The 23615-nt window shown below is 40.1% G+C and overlaps 1 protein-coding gene across 6 annotated transcripts in view; it reads left to right on the top strand.

Annotated features, from left to right (window-relative positions):
- Nucleotides 1–23615, top strand: part of SFMBT1 (Scm like with four mbt domains 1) — a 145695-nt gene that overhangs the window by 79567 nt on the left and 42513 nt on the right. For 5 of the 6 annotated variants that reach the window (XM_009445643.5, XM_016941278.4, XM_016941279.4 and 2 more), the window contains one exon: nucleotides 12540–12634. In XM_009445643.5, the coding sequence (XP_009443918.1) occupies nucleotides 12540–12634 (95 nt within the window). Of the gene's footprint in view, nucleotides 1–4718; nucleotides 4766–12539; nucleotides 12635–23615 lie in introns of all 6 variants that reach the window. The other variant, XM_054681989.2, reaches the window with a different exon arrangement.

Here is a 23615-nt window from a genome sequence, read left to right as displayed (position 1 = left end):
ATAACTTATCACAATCTTCATTTTATTACTTTAAGTGAAGTATAGAAATCTTACCTACTTTTACTTCTCTTCACCCTCTTTTATTTATAATTGCCTTAAATATTTTCTCTACATATTTTGAGAACCACATCAGACATGCTTAACATTTTTGTTTAAACTGTCAAACATATAATTTAGAACACTTGAGAGAAGGAAAATTTATTATATTTTTCAGTATTTTTACTCTTTGTGTTGTCATTTATTCTTTTCCTGATTTTCCAAGATTCTCTCTTTTGTCACTTCATTTCTATTTAGAGAATTTTCTTTAGCCTTTTTTTTTTTTTTTTGAGACTGAGTCTCGCTCTGTCACCCAGGCTGGAGTGCAGTGGCGTGATCTCGGCTCACTGCAAGCTCCGCTTCCTGGGTTCACACCATTCTCCTGCCTCAGCCTCCCAAGTATCTGGGACTACAGGCGCCCGCCACCACGCTTGGCTAATTTTTTGTATTTCTAGTAGAGACGGGGTTTCACTGTGTTAGCCAGGATGGTCTCGATCTCCTGACCCTGTGATCCACCTGTCTCGGCCTCCCAAAGTGCTGGGATTACAGGCGTGAGCCACCGCGCCGGCTTTAGTCCTTTTTTTTTTCTTTTGAGACGGGAGTCTTGCTCTGTCGCCCAGGCTGCAGTGCAGTGGCGCCATCTCGGCTCGGCTCACTGCAAGCTTTGCCTCCCAGGTTCACGCCATTCTCCTGCCTCAGCCTCCCGAGTAGCTGGGACTACAGGCGCCCGCCACCACGCCCGGCAAATTTTTTGTATTTTTAGTAGAGACGGGGTTTCACCCTGTTAGCCAGGATGGTCTCGATTTCCTGACCTCGTGATCCGCCCGCCTCGGCCTCCCAAAGTGCTGGAATTACAGGCGTGAGCCACCGCACCGGCTTTAGTCCTATTTTTTTTTTTTTTTTTTTGAAACGGAGTCTTGCTCTGTCGCTCAGGCTGGAGTGCAGTGGCGGGATCTCGGCTCACTGCAAGCTCCGCCTCCCGGGTTGACGCCATTCTCCTGCTTCAGCCTCCCGAGTAGCTGGGACTACAGGTGCCTGCTACCACGCCCGGCTAATTTTTTGTATTTTTGGTAGAGGCGGGGTTTCACCGTGTTAGCCAGGATGGTCTCGATCTCCTGACCTCGTGATCTGCCCGCCTCGGCCTCCCAAAGTGCTAGGATTACAGGCCTGAGCCACCGCACCCGGCCGTTAGTCTTTTTTTTAAAGGAGGTCTACTAGTGACAGATTGTCTTCATTTCCTTTCATTTGAGAATATGTTGATTTCCCCATTCATTGTTGAGGGATATTTTTGCTGGATATGGAATCCTGGGTTGAAAGCTCATTTCTTTCAGCTCTCAGAAAATAATTGTGCTACTTCTTTCTGGCCTCCATGGTTTCTGATGAGAAATCTGCTGTCATTGAACACTCTCCCACCTCCCACCCGCAACGCTTTGCTTTAAAAGAGAGGTTTCTCTGTTGTTAATTTTAAGATTTTTTTTTTTTTTTTTGCCTTTAGTTTTTGGAAGTTTGAGTCTGGTGTATATATTTTTTGGGTTTAAGCTTCTCTTATTGTCCCACAGGTCCCTCAGACTCTCTTCATTTTTTTTTTTTAATGTTTTCTCTCTGTTGTTTAGATTGGGTTTTTTCTGTTGTTTTGTCTTCAATTTTACTCACTTTCTTGTCTGCTTCATTCTGCTGTTGAACTTATCCATAGAGGGTTTTTTTTTAATTAATTGGGTTATTTTCAGCTCTAAAATTTTATTTTTGAGCTGGAGAAGGAAGAGGGAAGGGAATAGTCTCAACCTAAAATGTCGCATTTTGCTCTTCTAACTGAGGTTTAGTGGCTTATCTTGAATTGATGCTTTTTAGCTTGTTCTCTGCCTTTGGTTAATTTTAGGACTTTGAAATGATGATTTTCATTGTTTAGCCAGTCCTTTGGTTCTTTTATGGGAGAGTGGGTTCACTGCAATAATCATTCTGCCATTTCAGAAGTTGATTTTTCCTTTGTTTTAAATATTATTAATTCATGTATTTAAGTACGTATATGTATATGTATACATTTGATGAGTTTGAATGTATTGCTGTCATCATTCATTTGATGATCAAATTCTAGAGCAGCAAGAGTTGTTTCAGACTGGTTCCTGTGTTCTTCTGATGTGATGTCATGTATCTTTGATACAGTTAGTCCTTGCTTTCTGGACCAGTAAGATTCCCAAGTACCTCCTGAACATATCCTGCCCCCCAAACTTGCAATCCGCTGTTTCTCTGAGGAGCTTTTTTTTTCTTTAAAGTAGGTATGATATTTAGAGACCACAATCTGGGTGCTGGAGTGCTAATTTGATACTAGGTTGTCATTTATTCTAGGCCTTACTTACAGACATAGCTAGAAAATACACATTTAAAATTATTTTCTATTTTTTAGAGACAAAATCTTGCTTTGTCACCCAGGGTGGAGTACAGTGGCATGATCATGGCTCACTGCAGCCTCAAACTCCTATGTTCAAGTGATCTTCCCACCTCAGCCTCCCAAGTAGCTGGGAACACAGGCACATGCCATCATCCCCAGCAATTTTTTTATTTTTGTAGAGATGGGGTCTTGCTATGTTGCCCAGGCTGGTTTCAAACTCCTGGCTTCAAGTGATCTTCCTGCCTCAGCCTCCCAAATTGCTGGGATTTACAGGTGTGAGCCACCATGCCCAGCCATGAAAATACACATCTTTTGAAAAGTAAAGAAAATAATGGTTTTACATTGATACTTACAATGTAAATTTAAAATTACAGGGTTTTAGCTGGGCACAGTGGCATGCACCCGTAGTCCTGCTACTTGGGAGGCTGAGGTGGCTTGAGCCTGGGAATTCAAGGCCAGCTGGGGCAATATAGGGAAACTCCATCTCAAAAAAACAAAACAAAACAAACAAACAAAAATAAAACAGGGTTACAAGGTTTTTTCTTCTTTGATTTTATGCTTGTATCTCTTCCCTTTTAGAAATGTCTTGTTTGCTAATGATGGTAATATTATTCTTTGTTTTTATCTTATAGAAGTCCTCTAATTATTTTAAAATAATAATACCAACATTTTGGATATCAACCACAGTGTGCAGTTTAAGATTTCTTTATAGTTTTTGCTTTTAAATATATTCCACTGGTGTTTATAGTCAGAGTATTGTATTTTAATATGGCGTAGGCCAGACCCGGTGGCTCACGCCTGTAATCCAGCACTTTGGGAGGCAAAGGCAGGAGGATTGCTTGAGCCCAGGGGTACAAGACCAGTCTGGGCAACATAGGGAAACCCTGTCTCTACCAAAAAGAAAAAAAAAAATTAGCCAGGTGCAGTGGCATGTACCTGTAGTCCCAGCTACTTGGGAGTCTGAGGTGGGAAGATTGCTTGAGCCAGGGTGGTTGAGGCTTCAGAGAGCTTTTATTGCACCACAGCACTCCAGCCTGGGTGACAGAGCAAGACCCTGTCTCAAAAACAAATAAAAATAAATAACATTACTTAAAGGAATCCTGTTTTCTTGTGGTTTTCCCACCAACAGTTAGCTCATGTGTTTCAGTTTATTTGAAATTTATAGAATTTTTTAAAATTTCAATTTAATTGTTTCTAAATTGTATAATGAGCCTGCATATTTCTAAAGTCAAAATTGGCTGGGCGGTGGGTCATGCCTGTAATCCCAGCACTTTGGAAGGGCGAGGCGGGCGGACCACCTGAGGTCAGGGATTTGAGACCAGCCTGGCCAACATGGTAAAACCCCATCTCTACTAAAAATACAAAAAATCAGCTGGGCATGGTGGTATGCGCCTGTAATCCCAGCTGCTAGGAAGGCTGAGGCAAGAGAACCTCTTGTACCCAGGAGGTGGAGGTTGCAGTGAGCCGAGATCGCACCACCGCATTCCAGCCTGGGTGACACAGTGAAACTCCATCTCAAAAATAAAATAAAATAAAATAAAATAAAATAAAATAAAATAAAATAACTTCAACCTGATATTACTAATTCTCTCTTTTTCCATATATATAGCCAGTTTTATTACTTTTTAATTTATTCTCCTGTTGTTCATTTTTAAAAATATAAACTAATATATGTGAGTGTATATACATATATCCTCATACTCACATCTCCCTCTCCTTTTTTTTTTTTTTTTTTTTTTTTTGAGACAGGGAGCCTTGCTCTGTCACCCAGCCTGTAGTGCAGTGGCACAACCTCGGCTCACTGCAACCCCTGCCTCTGGGTTCAAACGATTCTCATGCCTTAGCCTCCTGAGTAGCTGGGATTACAGGCACGTGCCACCATGCACCTGGCTAATTTTTGTATTTTTAGTAGAGATGGGGTTTCATCATGTTGGCCAGGCTCCTCTCAAACTCCTGGCCTCATGTGATCCACCCACCTCGGCCTCCCAAAGTGCTAGTATTATAGGCATGAGCCACTGCGCCTGGCCTCTCTCCCATCTTATACAAAAAATAGGGATACAAAAAAAAAATACTGTTTGGTAGTGTGGTTACTCTTAACAGTATATTTTGGAGATTATTCCACATCAGTATATAGAGATTGTTCTCAATGCTTTACAGCAACCTGCACTGAATACATATACCATATTTATTCAACCATTTCCTTATTGATGGACGTCAGGGTTATTTCCAGTCTTGGTATTACAAATAGTGCTACAATGAATGGCTTTGTACAAATGTCTTTTTGTATTTTTGCCAGCATATCTTTGGGATAGATTCCTAGAAGTGGGATTGCTGGATCAAAAGGTAAATACATATGTAATTTTGTTGGATATTGCCAAGTTTTCTTCCACAGAGGTTGTGTCATTATGCTTTACCTGTTTACAGCCTCACCATCGAGGCTTGTCACACTTTGGAATTCTTTTCAATCTGATATCTCTGTCATTTTAATTTGCATTTCTCTTAAAATTTGCACATTTTCATATATTTAAGGATTATGCATTTATTTCTTTAATAAACTCTCATATATCTTGCTCATCATCTCATCACATCATTAGTCTTGTTTCTTCTCAGCATTGTGTGAGAGATTTTAGTTGAGTGATTCATCATTTTAATTGTTACTTATTTTTTATTTTTAAATTAACATGCTATTTAAGGACCTAGAATCCTTGCTAAGGGCCACGAATGCCCAGCCTTGTTAAGTTTTAGTAATGTAAATTGACTTTCTGCTGGCCTGTACTTTCAAGTTGCCCTCAAAGCCGTCTTTATTATTGGCTTGTATTTCTAATGAAAACATTTCAAATACATTAAAACTATGGAAAAGACTACAACAAACAACCATGTGCCTAGCATAAATATTTAATAAATGTTAATGTTCAATATTTGTTTTTAATTTTTTATTGTGGTAAAATGTCCATAATGTAAAATTTACCATTTTCACCTTTTTTAAAGAGATGGGGTCTTGCAGCATTGCCCAGGCTGGAGTGCAGTGGCTATTCACAGGCACAATCATGTACACTACAGTCTTGAACTCCTGGGATCAAGCAGTTCTCTTGCTTCAGCCTCCTGAGTAGCTGGGATTACAGGCCGTTTTAACAATTTTTAAGTGTATAGTTTATTGGCATTAAGTACATTCACATTGTTGGGCAGTAATCACTGCCATCCATCTCCTTATCTTTCCAAATGGAAAGGTATACCTGTTCAACAGTAACTCCCCATTCCCCAGTTTCCCTAGCCCCTAGCACCCACCATTTAATTTTCTGTTTCTATGAATTTGACTACTGTAGGTATCCATTTGTCTTTTGTGATGGGCTTATTTCTCTTAGCATAATGTCTTCATTGTTTATCAATGTTGTAGTATGTGTCAGAACTTTATTTTTGGGAGGATGGGGTCTCTAACAGCCCAGGCTGGAGTGCAGTGATGTGATCACTGCTCACTGTAGCCCCAACCTCGCAAGTGATCCTCCCACCTCAGCCTCTCAAGTAGCTGGGACTACAGCCACTCACCACCATGCTCAGCTTACTTTTAAAAATATTTTTGTAGACACGAGATTTCCCTCTGTTGCTCAGGCTGGTCTCAAACTCCTGGGCTTAAGCTATCCTCTGCCTTGGCTTCCCAAAGTGTTGGGATTACAGGCATGAGCCACCGCACCCGGCCAGAATTTCCTTTTTTTAAAAGGCTAAATAATATTCCATTGTATGTATATACCACATTCATTTTGTTATCCATTCGTCTGTTGATGGACACTTGGGTTGCCTCTGCCTTTTGGTTATTGTGAATATTGCTGCTATGAACATTTGTGTACAAATACATGTTTGAGTCCCTCTTTTTAATTCTTTTTGGGTATATACACAGATATGCATAGATAGATAGATAGATAGATCATATGATAATTAAAAATATTTTGAGGAAGTACTGTACAGTTTTCCATAGTGGCTGTACCATTTTACATTCCCACCAGAAATATACAACCATTCTTAATTCTCCATATCCTCACCAACACTTATTATTTTTTGTCTTTTTGTTTATAGTTATTCTAATATGTGTGAAATGGCATTTCATTGTAGTTTTGATTTGCATTTCCCTAATGATTAGTAATGTTGAACATCTTTTCATGCATTTTCATTTTTTAAAAGAAGTGAAACATAATACAGTTTAAGCCTCTTTTGTACTTCCCTTCTAATCTGTTTCCTTCTCTTTATCCCCAAAGGTAACTTTGTTGAAGTTGATACGTATTCTTTTCATCCTTTTCTTTACACTCTTATATTAATATGCATGTATTCATAAACATTACACTGCAAAGTTTTGTTTTGAAACCTAGCTGTGCTTTTCATTCTGCACTTGCCTTTTCTGCTTGATGTGTGTTTTTGAGACTTATCTGTGTCAACACTAGCATTCATTTCAACTGCTGTATAGTAGTATTCCATTGAAGGGTTGCCATAACTTATCTATTCTACTTACTGCTTCCAGTTTGTTGATATTACAAATGCTGCTGTGATGAACATCCTTATATTTACCGCCTTGTGGTCATGTGGAGTATGGTTTCCCCTAGGGTGTACTCATTCAGCAGTTTATTGAGAGTCTTCTATATAGCAAGCATTGTTCTGGAGGAATACGTCAATGAACAACAACAACAACAACAAAACAACCATCCCTGCTCTTAGGGAGTTTATGTGAAGTGAGATTATTGGATTATAGAGTATTTGAGTCTTGGCTCACTTAACAAGAGTATTGTAAGAATCTAGGTGGCAAATTCCTGACTTTATGGAGTTTATGATCTAACAGGTATATTGTCAATAGGAATGAATGCCATGAAGAAAAGGGAAGCAGAGCCTAAAGATGGATACTGTTGCCTTTCTGAAGACGAACATTTGAGTAGAGACTTGAATGAAATGGAGCATGAAGGACACTGGGAGATGATTCTTTGAGTTGAGGGATAGCAAATGTAGAGGGTTTGTAGAAAGAGTATGATTAAAGAATGGCAGGAACCTCATTGTCACCCGAGTGTGGTGAGCCTGGAGAGTCTGGCTGGGGATAAAGTGGTAGGGTAGGCAGCCAGGGATCAGGTCATGTACGGCCTTTGTAGTGTCCCACAGATTTTAGATTTTAAGTGTAATTGAAAGGTGGAAGATATTGTGGTTAGACCTTGGACTAGAGATAGCCAGTAGATATGGTGGGAAGTGATTCGATTTGAAATATGTTTTTTGTTTGTTTTTAATTTCCGGGATACATGTGCAGGATGTGCAGGTTTGTTACATGGGTAAACATGTGCCATGGTGATTTGCTGCACCTATCAGCTCATCACCTAGGTATTAAGCCCAGTATACATTAACTATTTTTCCTGATGCTCTCCCTCCCCCGTCCCCCTTGACAGGCCCCAGTGTATGCTTTTCCCCCTGATGTGTCCATGTTTTCACATTGTTCAGCTCCCACTTATAAGTGAGAACATGTAGGGTTTGCTTTTCTGTTGCTGTGTTAGTTTGCTGAAGATAATGGGTTCCAGCTCCATCCATGTCCCCGCAAAGGACATGATCTCATTCCTTTTTATGGCTGCATAGTATTCCATGGTGTATATGTACCAGGTTTTCTTTATCCAGTCTATTGTTGATGGGCATTTGGGTTGATTCCATGTCTTTGCTATTGAGAATAGTACTGCCGTGAACATACATGTGCATGTATCTTCATAATAGAATGATTTATATTCCTTTGGGTAGATACCCAGTAATGGGATTGCTGGGTCAAATGGTATTTCTGGTTCCAGGCCTTTGAGGAATTGGCACACTGTCTTCCACAATGGCTGAACTAATTTACATTCCCACCAACAGTGTAAAAGTGTTCCTATTTCTCTGCAGCCTCAACAGCATCTGTTGTTTCTTGACTTTTTAATTTAATTTAATTTTTTTGAGACAGAGTCTCACTCTGTCACCCAGGCTGGAGTGCAGTGGTGTGATCTCTGCTCACTGCCACCTCCGCCTCCCAGGTTCAAGAGATTCTCCTGCCTCAGCCTCCTGAGTAGATGGGATTACAGGCACACGCCACCACGCCTGGCTAATTTTTGTATTTTTAGTAGAGATGGGGTTTCACCATGTTAGCCAGGCTGGTCTTGAATTCCTGACCTCAAGTGGTCCGCCTGCCGCGGCCTCCCAAAGTGCTGGGATTACAGGCATGAGCCACCCTGCCCAGCCTGTTTCTTGGCTTTTTAATAATCATCATTCTGACTGGCGTGAGATGGTATCTCATTGTGGTTTTGATTTGCATTTCTCTAATCATCAGTGATGTTGAGCTTTTTTTTATGTTTGTTGCCCACATAAATGTCTTCTTTTGTAAGGTGTCTGTTCATGTCCTTTGTCCGCTTTTTAATGGGGTTGTTGGGTTTTTTCTTGTAAATTTGTTTAAGTTCCTTGTAGATTCTGGATATTAGACCTTTGTCAGATGGAGAGATTACAGAAATGTTCTCCCATTCTTTAGGTTGTCTGTTCGCTCTGGTGATTGTTTCTTTTGCTATGCAGAAGCTCTTTAGTTTAGTTAGATCCCGTTTGTCAATTTTTGCTTTTGTTGCAATTGCTTTTGACGTTTTTGTCATGAAATCTTTGCCCATGCCTATGCCTTGAATGTTAGTGCCTAGATTTTCTTCTAGGGTTTGTATAATTTTGGGTTTTACATTTAAGTCTTTAATGCATCTTGAGTTAATTTTTGTATTAGGTGTAAGGAAGGAATCCAGTTTCAATTTTCTGCTTATGGCTTAGTCAGTTCTCCCAGCACCATTTATTAAATAGGGAATCCTTTCCTCAGTGCTTGTTTTTGTCAGGTTTGTTGAAAATCAGATGGTTGTAGATGTGCAGTCTTATTTCTGAGTTCTCTATTCTGTTCCATTGGTCTAGATGTCTGTTTTTGTACAAGTATCATGCTGTTTTGAGGCTTGTAGTATAGTTTGAAGTCAGGTAGGGTTATGCCTTCACCTTTGTTCTTTTTGCTTAGGATTGTCTTGGCTATACAGGCTCTTTTTTGGTTTCCTGTGAAATTTGTTTCTAATTCTGTGAAGAATGTCAGTGGTAGTTTAATGGGAATAGTATTGAATCTATAAATTACTTTGGGTAGTATGACCATTTTCATGATATTTTGATTCTTTCTGTCTGTGAGCATGGAATGTTTTTCCATTTGTTTGTGTCCTCTCTCATTTCCTCGAGCGGTGGTTTGTAGTTCTCCTTGAAGGGGTCTTTCACTTCCCTTGTTAACTGTATTCTTAGGTATTTTATTCTCTGTAGCAATTGTGAATGGAAGTTCATTCATGATTTGGCTTTCTGCTTGTCTGTTGTTGGCGTATAGGAATGCTTGTGAGTTTTGCACATTGATTTTGTATCGTGAGATTTTTGCGGAAGTTAACTTCTCAGCTTAAGAAGCTTTTGGGCTGAAGCGATGGGGTTTTCTAGATACAGGATCATGTCACCTGCAAACAGACAGTTTGATTTCCTCTCTTCCTATTTGAATACGCTTTATCACTCTCTCTTGCCTGATTGCCCCAGTGAGAACTTCCAATTCTATGTTTAATAGGAGTGGTGATAGAGGGCATCCTTGTCTTGTGCTAGTTTTCAAGGGGAATGCCTCCAGCTTTTGCCCATTCAGTATGATATTGGCTGTGGGTTTGTCATAAATGGCTCTTATTATTTTGAGATATGTTCCATCAATACCTAGTTTATTGAGAGTTTTTATTTTATTTTATTTATTTATTTTTTGAGATGGAATCTCGCTCTGTCGCCCAGCCTGGAGTCCAGTGGCGCAACCTCGGCTCACGGCAACCTCCACCTCCCCGGTTCAAGTGATTCTTCTCTCTCAGCCTCCTGAGTAGCTGGGACTATAAGCGCACGCCACCACGCCCGGCTAATTTTTTTGTATTTTTGGTAGAGATGGGATTTCACCATGTTGGCTAGGCTGGTCTCAAACTCCTGACCTTGTCATCCACCAGCCTCGGCCTTCCAAAGTGCTGGGATTACAGACGTGAGCCACTGCACCCAGCCTATTGTATTTATTTATTTATTTATTTTTGAGACAGTGCCTCGCTCCATCACCAGGCTGGAGTGCAGTGGCGTGATCTCAGCTCACTGCAACCTCTGCTTCCCAGTTTCAAGCAATTCTCCTGCCTCAGCCTCCCGAGTAGCTGGGACTACAGGTGCGTGCCGCCACACCCAGCTAATTTTTGTATTTTTAGTAGAGACGGGGTTTCACCACATTGGCCAGGATGGTCTCCATCTCTTGACCTCGTGATCATGCCTGCCGTGGTCTCCCACAGTGCTGGGATTACAGGCGTGAGCTACCATGCCCAGCCTACTGAGAGTTTTTAACATGAAGGGATGTTGAATTTTTTCAAAGGCTTTTCTGTGTCTTTTGAGATAATCATGTGGTTTTTATCTTTAGTTCTGTTTATGTGATGGACTACGTTTATTGATTTGCGTCTGTTGAACCAGCCTTGCATTTCAGGGATAAAGCCTACGTAATTGTGGTAGATAAGCTTTCTGATGTGCTTCTGCATTCTGTTTGCCAGTATTTTATTGAGGATTTTTGCATTGATGTTCATCAGGAATATTGGCCTGAAGTTTTATTTTTTGTTGTTGTTTCTCTGACAGGTTTTGGTATCAGGATGATGCTGGCCTCATAAAGTGACTTAGGGAGGAGTGCCTCATTTTCAGTTTTTTGGAATAGTTTTAGAAGAAATGATACCAACTCTTCTTTGTACCTCTGGTAGAAATCTGCTGTGAATCCATCTGTCCTGAGCTTTTTTTGGTTGGTAGGCTGTTCATTACTGCCTCAATTTCAGAACTCATTATTGGTCTATTCAGGGATTCAACTTCTTCCTGGTTCAGTCTTGGGAGGGTGTATGTGTCCAGGAATTTATCCATTTCTTGTAAATTTTCTAGTTTATTTGCATAGAAGTATTTATAGTATTCTCTGATGGTTGTTTGTATTTCTGTGGGATCGGTGGTGATATCTCCTTTATCATTTTTTATTGTGTCCATGTGATTTTTCTCTTTTTTCTTCTTTGTCTGGTGTTCTATTTTGTTATTTATTTATTTATTTGTTTATTTTTGAGATAGAGTCTCGCTCCATCACCCAGGCTGGAGTGCACTGGCACGATCTCGGCTCACTGCAACCTCTGCCTCCTGGGTTCAAGCAGTTCTCCTGACTCAGTCTCCTGAGTAGCTGGGATTACAGGCATGTGCCACCATGCCTGGTAATTTTTGTATTTTTAGTAGAGACGGGGTTTCACCATGTTGACCAGGCTGGTCTTGAACTCTTGACCTCAAGTGATCTGCCCACCTCAGCCTCCCAAAGTGCTGGGATTACAGGTATTTTATTAATTTTTTCAAAAAACCAGTGCCTGTATTTGTTTATTTTTTTGAAGGGTTTTTCGTGTCTCTATCTCCTTCAGTTCCATTCTGATCTTGGTTATTTCTGGTCTCCTGCTAGCTTTGGGGTTTGTTTGCTCTTGGTTCTCTAGTTGATTTAGTTGTGACGTTAGGAGATCTTTCTAGCTTTTGGATATATTTTGAAGATAGTACCTACGGAATTCTTCTATGGATTGGATATAAGGTATGGAGAAAAAGGGAGGGAGGCAAGGATAATGACACTTTTTTTTTTATTAAGGTAAAATATTTACTAGGAGTATCTTTCACTCAGAGAGTACTAAGAAAGGATCAAGTTGAAAATTTAAGTTTGAAATGCTTATTAAGTATCTTCAATGTTTGACATTAGAATACTAAATTTCAGTCCAAAGTGATAGTAATGGTTTATACTCCTACCAGTTTTATGTGATCCATTTGGGTGAACTCTAGATTTGGGTGCCTCTTCAGCAAGAGATAGCATGTCAAACTGCTGTTCTGTGAAGATTCGTTGACAATCAGTGCACTAAGGGCACCTATCATTTAAAAAACAAAAACAAAACAAAACAAAACCCCACTTAATTCTTTTGTGCAAAATCAGTTGTGAAGTAAATTCTGTAAAGTTAGGTTTATTAGGTTTATGTTTTTATACCTTGAGTTTTCTTTAATTGGGATTCACCTGTTTTTGTTTTATTTTTAATTCTAGATGCCGGCTCTGGTATGGAAGAGGTAGAATTAAGCTGGGAAGATTATCTAGAAGAAACAGGGTCCACAGCAGTTCCCTATGGGTCTTTTAAACATGTAAGCAATAACTATATTTGCCTTACTGGTGTTATATCCCTTTATTTTGAATCTCTGTATTATCATTAGAGAATTTAAAGTTATTTTAATTTGTGGTACTTGAAGTAATTTAAGAGCTTTTTCTTTCCTCCTGCCACCCTTAGTAAGAACACTTGCCATATTCTTTATTTTTTTTATTTTTATTTTTTTTTGAGACGGAGTCTCGCTTTGTCACCCAGGCTGGAGTGCAGTGGCACGATCTTGGCTCACTGCAAGCTCCGCCTCCCGGGTTCACGCCATTCTCCTGCCTCAGCCTCCCGAGTAGCTGGGACTACAGGCGCCCGCCACCACGCCCGGCTAATTTTTTGTATTTTTAGTAGAGATGGGGTTTCACCATTGCCAGGATGGTCTCGATCTCCTGACCGCGTGATCCTCCCACCTCAGCCTCCCAAAGTGCTGGGATTACAGGCATGAGCCACTGTGCCTGGTCACACTTGCCATATTCTAAAATCCTTTTTGGTTTTGTGTATTTTCTGCCACTCAATGCGTGACTTATCTTTTTGACCATTTATGAATATTCCTTTACTTTTGTCAAAAAACCTTGTCATAAATTGAAAAAAATTATTGTACTTTGTTGCATTTACTTTGTTGCATTCACTGAAAGTAATTTCAATAGCATTATTTGCTGTCACTCTTACTGAGCAGAACATAAGTATGACATGCATATTTACATGTCATATTAGTGGCCTGTGCAGCCTGGTTTTATGCCCTAACAACCCAGTTTAATGCCTTGTCAATGACAACATATTTGCCCTGTGTAATGACTTTAGAATGTAAGAAAGTACCCCAAATTTTGTTTATAATTTATATCTAGACCTAGGTTTTTTTTTGGTGAGGGGGGTAGGGGTTCATTGTCTCACTCCATCGCCCATCATAGCTCACTGCAGCCTCAACCCCCTGGGCTCAGGTGACCCTCCCACCTCAGCCTCTTAAGTAACTGGGACTACAGGTGTACACCACCACACCCAGCTAATTTTTAGTAGAGATGGTGTTTCACCATGTCGGCCAGTCTTAAACTCCTGGGCTTAAACAATCTTCCTGCCTTGGCCTCCCAGAGTGCTGGGATTACAGGCGTGAGCTACTGTGCCCATCCTAGACCTAGTTTTTAACCTGTTTACTCAAACTCCCTCTTAAAACACACAGAATAATTAATTCTAAAACTACTTATTTCATATTTGTCATAGTCTGCTTGGGCTGCCATAACAAAATATCATAGACTAGGTGGCTTAAACAACTGACATTTATCTTCTCACAGTTATGGAGACTGAAAGCCTAGATGTGTAGCTGCTTTCTGGTGAGGGCCCTCTTTCTGGCTTGCAGATAGTTGCCACCTTGCTGTGTCTTCACATGGTAGAAACAGTAAGAGCTCTGTGGTGTCTCTTCTTAAAGGAAGAAGAACCAATTCTGTTAGATCAGGGCTCCATCCTTATGACCTCTAAATGTTTGTGCCCTCCCAAAATTTATATGTTGAAACCTAATCCCCATTGCGTTGGTATGAAGAGGTGGGGCCTTGGGGAGGTGATTTGGCCATAAAGGTTTTTTCTCATGAATGGGATTAGCACCATTATAAAGGAGGCTTGAGAGAGCTTGTTTGCTCAACTTCCACCATGTGAAGACAGCAAGAAGGCACCATCTTTGAAGCAGAAAGTGAACCCTCACCAGATTCTGAATCCCCTGGGGCCTTCATCTTGGACTTTCCAGCCTCCAGGATTGTGAGCAGTAAATTTCTGTTGTTTATACATTTTCCAGCCTAAGATATTTTGGTGTAGCACCCCAGATGGACTAAGACAACCTTCATAAAGGGCGTATATCCAAACAGTCATACTGGAGCTTAGGGTTTGAACATACAAATTTTGGGGTGAACAGTTTAGCCCATAGCAATGTTCAATAGGGCATACTTCTTTTGTTCTAGGATTTGTGAAGACACTGATGCACAGTCAGTGTTGTCTGTGAATATAAACCATATTCTTTTAGCTGTTGTCTTTATATGCTAAAGAGTCCTGCCATTCTCCTGCCTCAGCCTCCCGAGTAGCTGGGACTGCAGGCGCCCGCCATCACACCCGGCCAATTTTTTGTATTTTTAGTAGAGATGGGGTTTCACCGTGTTAGCCAGGATGGTCTCGATCTCCTGACCTCGTGATCCACCCGCCTCAGCCTCCCAAAGTGCTGGGATTACAGGTGTGAGCCACCATGCACAGCGAGTCCCACTATTTTTAGTTTTCCGTGTGTAAAAACTCAGTCATGTTAGCTGCCCTTTTTGGTTATTCTTTGTTCATTTATATCTCTCTTAAAGTGGTGAGAATTACATATTTCAGATAAGGATTTTATTTCATATTGCATTGTTGGGAGCAAGCCCCCCAAAGTCTGGCCATAAACTGGCCCCAAAACTGGCCATAAATAAAATCTCTGCAGCACTGTAACATGTCTATAATGGCCCTAACGCCCAAGCTGGAAGGTTGTGGGTTTATGGGAATGAGGGCAAGGAACACCTGGCCCGCCCAGGGCAGAAAACCGCTTAAAGGCATTCTTTAGACACAAACTAAAGCATGAGCAATCTGTGTCTTTAAGGGCATGTTCCTGCTGCAGTTAAATAGCCCAACCTATTCATTTAATTCGGCCCATCCCTTCGTTTCCCTTAAGGGATACTTTTAGTTAATTTAATATCTGTAGAAACAATGCTAATGATTGGTTTGCTGTTAATAAATAAGTGGGTAAATCTCTGTTCAGGACTCTCAGCTCTGAAGGCTGTGAGACCGCTGATTTCCCACTTCACACCTCTATATTTCTGTGTGTGTGTCTTTAATTCCTCTAGCGCTGCTGGGTTAGGTTCTCCCCAACCGAGCTGGTCTCGGCAGCATTGGTTAATCTTTTCTAATTGTTTTCAATATTCTTTTTTAACAGGGAAAGCCTATTTAGTGGTTATGTAATACCTTCAAATTCTTGTTTTTGGTGTTATTCTTATTCTGATATATATTTACCCAAGCTTATTTATTTGTACTAATATTCAAATGGAGAACAAATTTTCTTACAAAGATTCTGGTTCTAAAAATGTCACGTTAAAGAAACAGATTTCACCTCTTCCTCTTTGAATGACAAAGCAACCAGGAGAGTGGAAAACAAATGCAAAACTTCTTTATTGTCAAATGTAGGAAATCTGAATCATAATGTATGGTGAAGGGCTGCCAAATACAGTGAAAATCAAGCATGGGTGTGGGAAGATTCTGAGATGGGATGCTTGTGGCTAGCAGATCATAGGCAAAGCTGGTAGAACTCAGATCTCCAAATCAAAGGAGATGGATGTGCAGGCCTATGGCAAGAGTTTTACAGGATCCAATTTGGAGCACAGGAAGGAGGAATTAGAGGTCAATCAGATTTGCAGGGAGAAAGGGTCTCAAAGAGTGAAAAAGCCTTGCTCGTGTGCATTCTGGTGGAAGGAAAGGCACGCACTGTGGGAAAGACACTAAGTGTTACCTACATGCTCTAGGACAAAAGCTTTAAACTGTTAGGGAATGATTACAAACTCTTATTAATCCTGCGACAAAGGTACAGACCCATTATACCCTGGGAAGTAGAATAGAAGGGAAAATAAGCCCTCTGTACCTTGGGAGAGGGATAGGAATACATACTGGAGCATTATGGATTCCCTACAGTTGAGGGACAGGTAGGATCACTGAGAAGTTCCCACTCCCTAGACGCAGGGACACAGAGCCTCTGAGACTGTAGCTGAGTCTCACAGAGTACTCTCTCATACCTGTCCCCCACCACCAAGTGAGAGTGTTGAAAAATGGCGGTCTGTTGTATGGGAGAGGCAAGAGCATGGAGAGAGATGGTCTCTGAGGTGCAGTCACCAACAAAAGACCTAAATCTGAGGGTGGAACAGCAGACATTGAGATAAAAAGAAAAACCCTCTGGCAAATGAGCCTATACCCTAAATCCTAGATAATACTAGAGGAATTTGAAGCCTGTGGTTTGCTTGTGAATGCATCATAGCAACAATAAAACACAAATCCAGCTTCACTTCTGACTAGATTGACTTCACTTTCTCTCTCAAACTAAAGTCCTAAGAAAAGAAGAAACGTGCCTATTTCCAGGCATAAATACTATTTGCCTCAGTCTTGACTGTTCTATACATAATGTCTGGCTTCCAACCAAATATTATGGGGCACATAAAGAAGCAAGACACAAACAGCAAACTGTCAAAAGACAAAGCAATCAACAGAACCAGACTCATATGACCCAGATGTTGGAATTTTAAATAACTGTGATTAATATGTTAAAAGCTCTAACAGAATAGGTGGAGGGCATGCATGAACAGAAAAGGAATTGCAGCAGAGATGGAAACTATTAGAAAAAATGAAATAGAAATAATAGAAATGAGAAATGTGATAACAAAGTTGAATACCTTTGGCGGGCTCACCAGTAGATTTGACACAGCTGAGGAAAGGATCCATGAACTTGAAGACAGATCAATAGAAATAGCCCAGATTGAAATACAAAGAGAAAAAAGAGTGGGAATTTAAAAGAGGCCAGAGCAACCAACAGTGTGAGATAATATCAAAAAGTGTAATATATTTATAATTGGAATCTCAGAAGGAAAAAGAAGAGCGAGGAAAAGATATTTGATGAGATGGACAATTTTCCAAAGAAAAGAAAGATACTATACCACAGATTCAAGAAACTCAGATAATGCATACAGAATAATTACTAAACAAATAAAACCCACCCAGACACATCATATTCAGACTACTGAGAACCAAGGAGAAAGAGGAAAATTCTTTTCAGACACTGTGCAACCAAGATAGTTGGGTAAGATTTTTAAGATGTTGAAAGAAAAAAACTTAACCCAGAATTCTATATCTGGCAAAAATTTCATCCAAAAGTGAAGGAGAAATAAAGACTTTTTAAAGGAAAACAAAGTAAGGGAATTCATCACCAGGAGACCTGCACTACAAAAAACAGTAAGGAAACTTCGTAAGACAGAAGGAATTTGCTATAAGACAGAAACCTGAATCTACACAAATAATTATGGGAGTGGTATAAATGTAGATTGATAAAAAGTTTATTTTTTCTTAATTTCAATATCTCTGAAAGATAACTTTGAAGCAAAATTAGTAGAAATTTACTGTGTGTTTATAGCATATGTAACTATAATAACACAAATGATGGGACAGAAGACTAGGAGTAGTATACCATTCTAAGATCTTTACATAACATGTGAAGTGGTAAAATGTCATTTGTAAGTAGACTGCAATTAAAGATGCATATTGAAAACCTTTCGGCAACGACTAAATTAAAAAAATTATTGTGGTAAAATATACATAAAATTTGCCATTTTAATAATTTTTAAAAATTATTTATTTATTTTCATAGACAGGGTCTGATAAAAGTAAGACCCTGCCCAGGCTGGAAGGTAGTGGTGCAATCATATCATAGCTTACTGTAACCTTGAACTCCTAGGCTCAAGCAATCCTCCCACCCCAGCATCCTGAGCAGATAGGACTACAGGCATGCACCACCATGCCTGGCTAATTTTTGTATTTTTTATAGAGACAGGGTCTCACTGTGCTGCCCAGGCTGGTCTCGAACCCTTGGGGCTCAAGCAGTCCTCCTGCATTGACCTCCCAAAGTGCTGAGATTACAAGTGTGAGCCACCATACATGGCCTCATTTTAATAATTTTTAAGTGCATAGTTCAGTGGCATTAAGTACATTTACAATGTTGTACATCCATCAGCAGAACTTCTTTTTTATCATCTCAAATAGAAACTGTGTACGCTAAATACTGACTTTCTATTCTGTCCTTCCCTGACATCCCGGTAACCTCTATTCTTCTTTCTGTGTACCTCACATAAGAATTGTGTAATATTTGTCCTTTTTTGTCTGTCTTGTTTAACTTAACACAGTGCTCTTAACATGTTTTCAATTTTCTTTTTAGTGGTTGCCCTTGAGTTTGCAGTATACATTTACAACTAATCCAAGTCGTCTTTCAAGTAACACTATACGACTTCACAGGTAGTGCAAGTAGCTTATACCAAAGTATTACCAATTCCTCCCTCATGTCTCTTATAACATTGCTGTCATTCATTAATTTATAAGCTGTAATATTCATAAGCTATGATCACCAAATACTTTGTCGCTATTATTATTTTGAAAAAGCCGTTATCTGATAGTTCAATTCAGAATAAGAAAAATTAGACTGGGCACAGTGGCTCATGCCTATAATCCCAGCACTTTGGGAGGCCACGGTGGGAAGATTGCTTGAGCCCAGGAGTTTGAGACCAGGCTGATCAACATAGTGAGACCCTGTCTCTACAAAAAATTTAAAAATTAGCTGGGCATGGTGGCATGTACTTGTAGTCACAGCTACTAGAGAGGCTGAAGTGGGAGGATCGCTTGATTCCTGGAGGCTGAGGTTGCAGTGAGCTATGACTGTGCCACTGCACTCCATCCTGGGTGACAGTAGATTCTGTCTCAAAAAAACAAAAGAAAAATTAAAGATTCTATTTTACCTTCTTTTATTTCTTTTCTAATGTGCTTCCTTTCTTTATGTAGATCTGAGTTTCTGACTGATATAATTTTCCTTCTTTGTAAAGAATTGGGCCAGGCACGGTGGCTCACACCTGTAATCCCAACACTTTGGGAAGCTACGGTGGGTAGATCACCTGAGGTCAGAAGTTCGAGACCAGCCTGGCCAACATGATGAAACCCCTTCTCTACTAAAAATACAAAAATTAGCCAGTCGTGGTGGCAAGCGCCTGTAATCCCAGCTACTCGGGAGGCTGAGGCAGGAGAATCACTTGAACCCAAGAGGCGGAGGTTGCAGTGAGCCAAGATCATGCCACTGCACTCCAGCCTGGGCAACAAGAGCAAAATGCCGTCTCAAAAAAAAAAAAAAAAGAATTTCTTTTAATATTTCTTGCAAGGCAGGTCTACTGGTGACAGAATCCCTTAATTTTTGTTTGCCTGAGAAAATCTTTAGTACTTTTTAAGGATAATTTTGCTTGATACACAGCTGTAAATTAGTGGCTTTTTGCTTTAAATGCCTTAACTATTTCAGTCCTCTCTATCCTTGCTTGCATGGTTTCTGAGGAAGGAAAAAAAAAAAAGAGTGTTAGAGAAGGAATGTGTGTTTTTTTTTTTGGAGAAGGAATTTTAAAATGTAAAAGAAAACCTTGGATTTTTCTTTTTTTTTTTTTTTTTAAGATAAGAGTCTTGCTCCGTTGCCCAGACTGGAGTGCAGTGGTGTGATCCTAGCTCACTGCAGCTTCAGGCTCAAGCAGTCCTCCTGCCTCAGCCTCCAGAGTAGCTGAGACTACAGACACCCACCACCATGCTTGACTAACTTAAAAATATATATATATATTTTGGTAGAGGTGGGTCTTGCTATGTTGCCCAGGCTGGTTTTGAACTCCTTGCCTCAAGGGAACCTCCTGCCTTGGCCTCCCAAAATGCTGGGATTATGCCATGAGCCACCATGCCTGGCCTAATATTTCTTATTCTTTATTGAGGGAACATATAACAGTTTATTCAAAATAATGACAGCAGCCGGGCGCGGTGGCTCACGCCTGTAATCCCAGCACTTTGGGAGGCCATGGCGGGTGGATCACCTGAGGTCAGGAGTTCAAGACCAGCCTGGCCAACATGGTGAAACCTTGTCTCTACAAAAATACAAAAATTAGACAGGCATGATGGTGGGTGCCTGTAATTCCAGCTGCTTGGGAGGCTGAGACGGGAGAATTGCTTGAATCTGGGAGGCGGAGGTTGCAGTGAGCTGAGATTGCGCCATTGCACTCCAGCCTGGGCAACAGAGCGAGACTCCATCTCAAAACACAAACAAAAAAAGTAATGACAGCAACAATTTATTTGATTATGTATGCTTATGTATAAATATATGCTAAGGCATGCTTACGTATATAAATGGTAGCAATGATACAGGGGAAGAAATGGCAGAATTAGAATTGTTATTATAAGGGTTTTTTTAAATCACAAATTGGATTTGGATTAGTTTAAATGTATATTGTAAACTCTAGGGCAACTACTAAAAACAGTTAAAAGAAATATAATATGCTAAGAAGGCAAAGTGGAATAATATAAAATGCCTGTTTAAAACCACAGAAGGCAGATAAAGAGTGGAAGACAAAATGGAAACAAAGAAGAAGGCAACAAATAGAAAACACTAACATATATGATAGATATTAATCCAACTATATCAGTAATCACTTTGAATGTCAGTGGTCTAAATGCACTGTTAAAAAGATGGAGATTATCAGAGTGGATCAAAAAATATGACCCAACTATATGTTGTCTATAATAAAAGCACTTTAAATATAAAGAGACATATAGGTTAAAAGTAAATGGATGGAGAAAGATATACCATGCTAACACTAACAAAAAAAAGAGCTAGCTGTATTAATGTCAGACAGAGCTGACTTCAAAGCAAGGAATGTTAGGACATTACGCCTGTAATCCCAGCACTTTGGGAGGCCGAGATGAGTGCATCATTTGAGGTCGGGAGTTTAAGACCAGCCTGACCAACATGGAGAAACCCTGTTTCTACTAAAAATACAAAATTAGCCAGGCATGGTGGTGCATGCCTGTAATCCCAGCTACTCAGGAAGGCTCAGGTAGGAGAATCGCTTGAATCTAGGAGGCGGAGGTTGCGGTGAGCCGAGATCACGCCACTGCACTCCAGCTTGGGCAACAAGAGTGAAACTCGGTCTCAAAAAAAAAAAAAAAAAAAAAAGAAGGACATTACATAATAATAAAGGGGTCAGTTCTTCAAGAAGACGTAACAGTCCTTAAAATGTATGCATCTAACAACAGAATGTAAAAATACGCAAGTCAAAACCTGGTAGAACTGCATGGAGAAACAAATGGATTCAATATTATTAGTTGGGAAATTCAACGCCCTCCTATTGAAAATGGACAGATCCAGCAGGCAGAAAATTAGTAAGGACATTGTTGAGCTCTGCAATACCATCAATCAACTGGATATAATGGACATCTGTAGACTACTTCAACAACAGCAGAAGACACATTCTTCTCAAGCTCACATGGAACATTCACAAAGATAGACCACACACAGGCCCATAAAGCACACCTTAACAAATTTAAAATAATATAAATCATACAGTGTGCTCTCAAACCACAGTGAAATTAAACTAGAAATCAATAACAGAAAGATAGCTGGAAAGTCCCTAGTTACTTAGAGATTAAACAACACACTTGTGAATAACACATGGATAAAAGAAGCAGTCTCGGGAAACTTTGAAATATTTGGAACTAAATGAAAATGCAGTAACATCAGAAACATAAAACGTCTAGGATTAAATGTAAAAAAAATTGCAAGGATGCTGGGTGCAGTGGCTCACACCTGTAATCCCAGCACTTTGGGAGGCCAAGGTGGGAGAATTGCTTGAGCCCAGGAATGCGAGACCAGCCTGGGCAATATAGTGAGACCTTTTCTACAAAAAAAAAAAAAAAATTAAAAATTAGCCAGGCATGGTGGAGCACACCTGTAATCCTAGCTACATCAGAGGCTGGGGTGGGGGGATCCTTTGAGCCCAGGAGACAGAGGTTGCAGTGACCCGAGATTGTGCCGCTGTACTTCAGCCTGGGCGGCAGAATGAGAGACTCGGTCTCCAAAAGTAATAATAATAATAATAATAATAATAATTGTAAGGCAACTCCAATTCATTATTGATGTAAAATAAAGACCTTTATACATGAAGGGATACACCTTGTTCATGTAATGAGAGAGTCACTATTGTAAAGATACCAGTTTTCCCTAACTAGGTCTGTAGATTTACTGCAAACAAATTAAATTTCAAAAAGTACATATATATAAAATTTTAGGTAGAAATTGACAAGCTGATTCTGATTTTTATATGGATATATCATGGATCAAGGATAGCCAGACACACCTAAAGAATAAGACAAAATGAGAAGACTTGCTGTACTAGATATCAAGTTTAATTAAGATAGTATAGTGCTACTTTAAGGAAAAGTAAATCAGAAACAGATCCACTTTTGTAGGGACACTTGATTTATTACAAAGGTGATGACTTATAGTGGTCGGGAAAAGTGCTGGTTTAATTGTGTACACATGTTGAAACAAATAAACCCTTACCCATATTTAACTTCATATTAACTTCATTAATTCCAGGTGTATGTTAGTTCTAAATATGATAGCTCCTAGATAATAATATAGTTTATGATCCTTATGACCTTTAAAGATAGGAAAAGATTTGTTTAAAAATAGAGAAAAAGCAGCTGGGTGCGGTGTCTCACGCCTATAATCCCAGCACTTTGGGAGGCCGAGGCAGGCGGATTGCTTGAGGTCAGGAGTTCGAGAGCAGCCTAGACAACATGGTGAAACCCCATCTCTACTAAAAATACAAAACTTAGCCAGGCATGGTGGTGCATGCCTGTAGTCCCAGCTGCTTGGGAGACTGAGGCAGGAGAATCACTTGAGCCCGGGAGGCAGAGGTTGCAGTGAGCTGAGATCGCGCCACTGCACTCCAGCCTGGGCGACAGAAGGAGACGCTGTCTCGAGGAAAAAAAAAAAAAAAAATACATATGGGTAAGGAACTTAAGCATTTCCCAAAAGAAATCTAAATGACTAATAAATATAAAGGTTGTCAACTTGATTAATAATCAGATCATACAAATTAAAATTACAATAAGATACATGACACACCTTCCAAAATGGTTAAAAGTGAAAAAAGGGGCTGGGCGCGGTGGCTCACGCCTGTAATCCCAGCACTTTGGGAGGCCGAGGCGGGCGGATCACGAGGTCAGGAGATCGAGACCATCCTGGCCAACACGGTGAAACCCGGTCTCTACTAAAAATACAGAAAATTAGCTGGGCTTGGTGGCAGGTACCTGTAGTCCCAGCTACTTGGGAGGCTGAGGCAGGAGAATGGCGTGAACCTGGGAGGCAG

Source organism: Pan troglodytes, chromosome 2 (genome assembly GCF_028858775.2).
Source record: "Pan troglodytes isolate AG18354 chromosome 2, NHGRI_mPanTro3-v2.0_pri, whole genome shotgun sequence".
Taxonomy (NCBI): domain Eukaryota; kingdom Metazoa; phylum Chordata; class Mammalia; order Primates; family Hominidae; genus Pan; species Pan troglodytes.
Note: the sequence above shows the minus strand (reverse complement) of the source record. Positions and strands in the feature narration are given on the sequence as shown.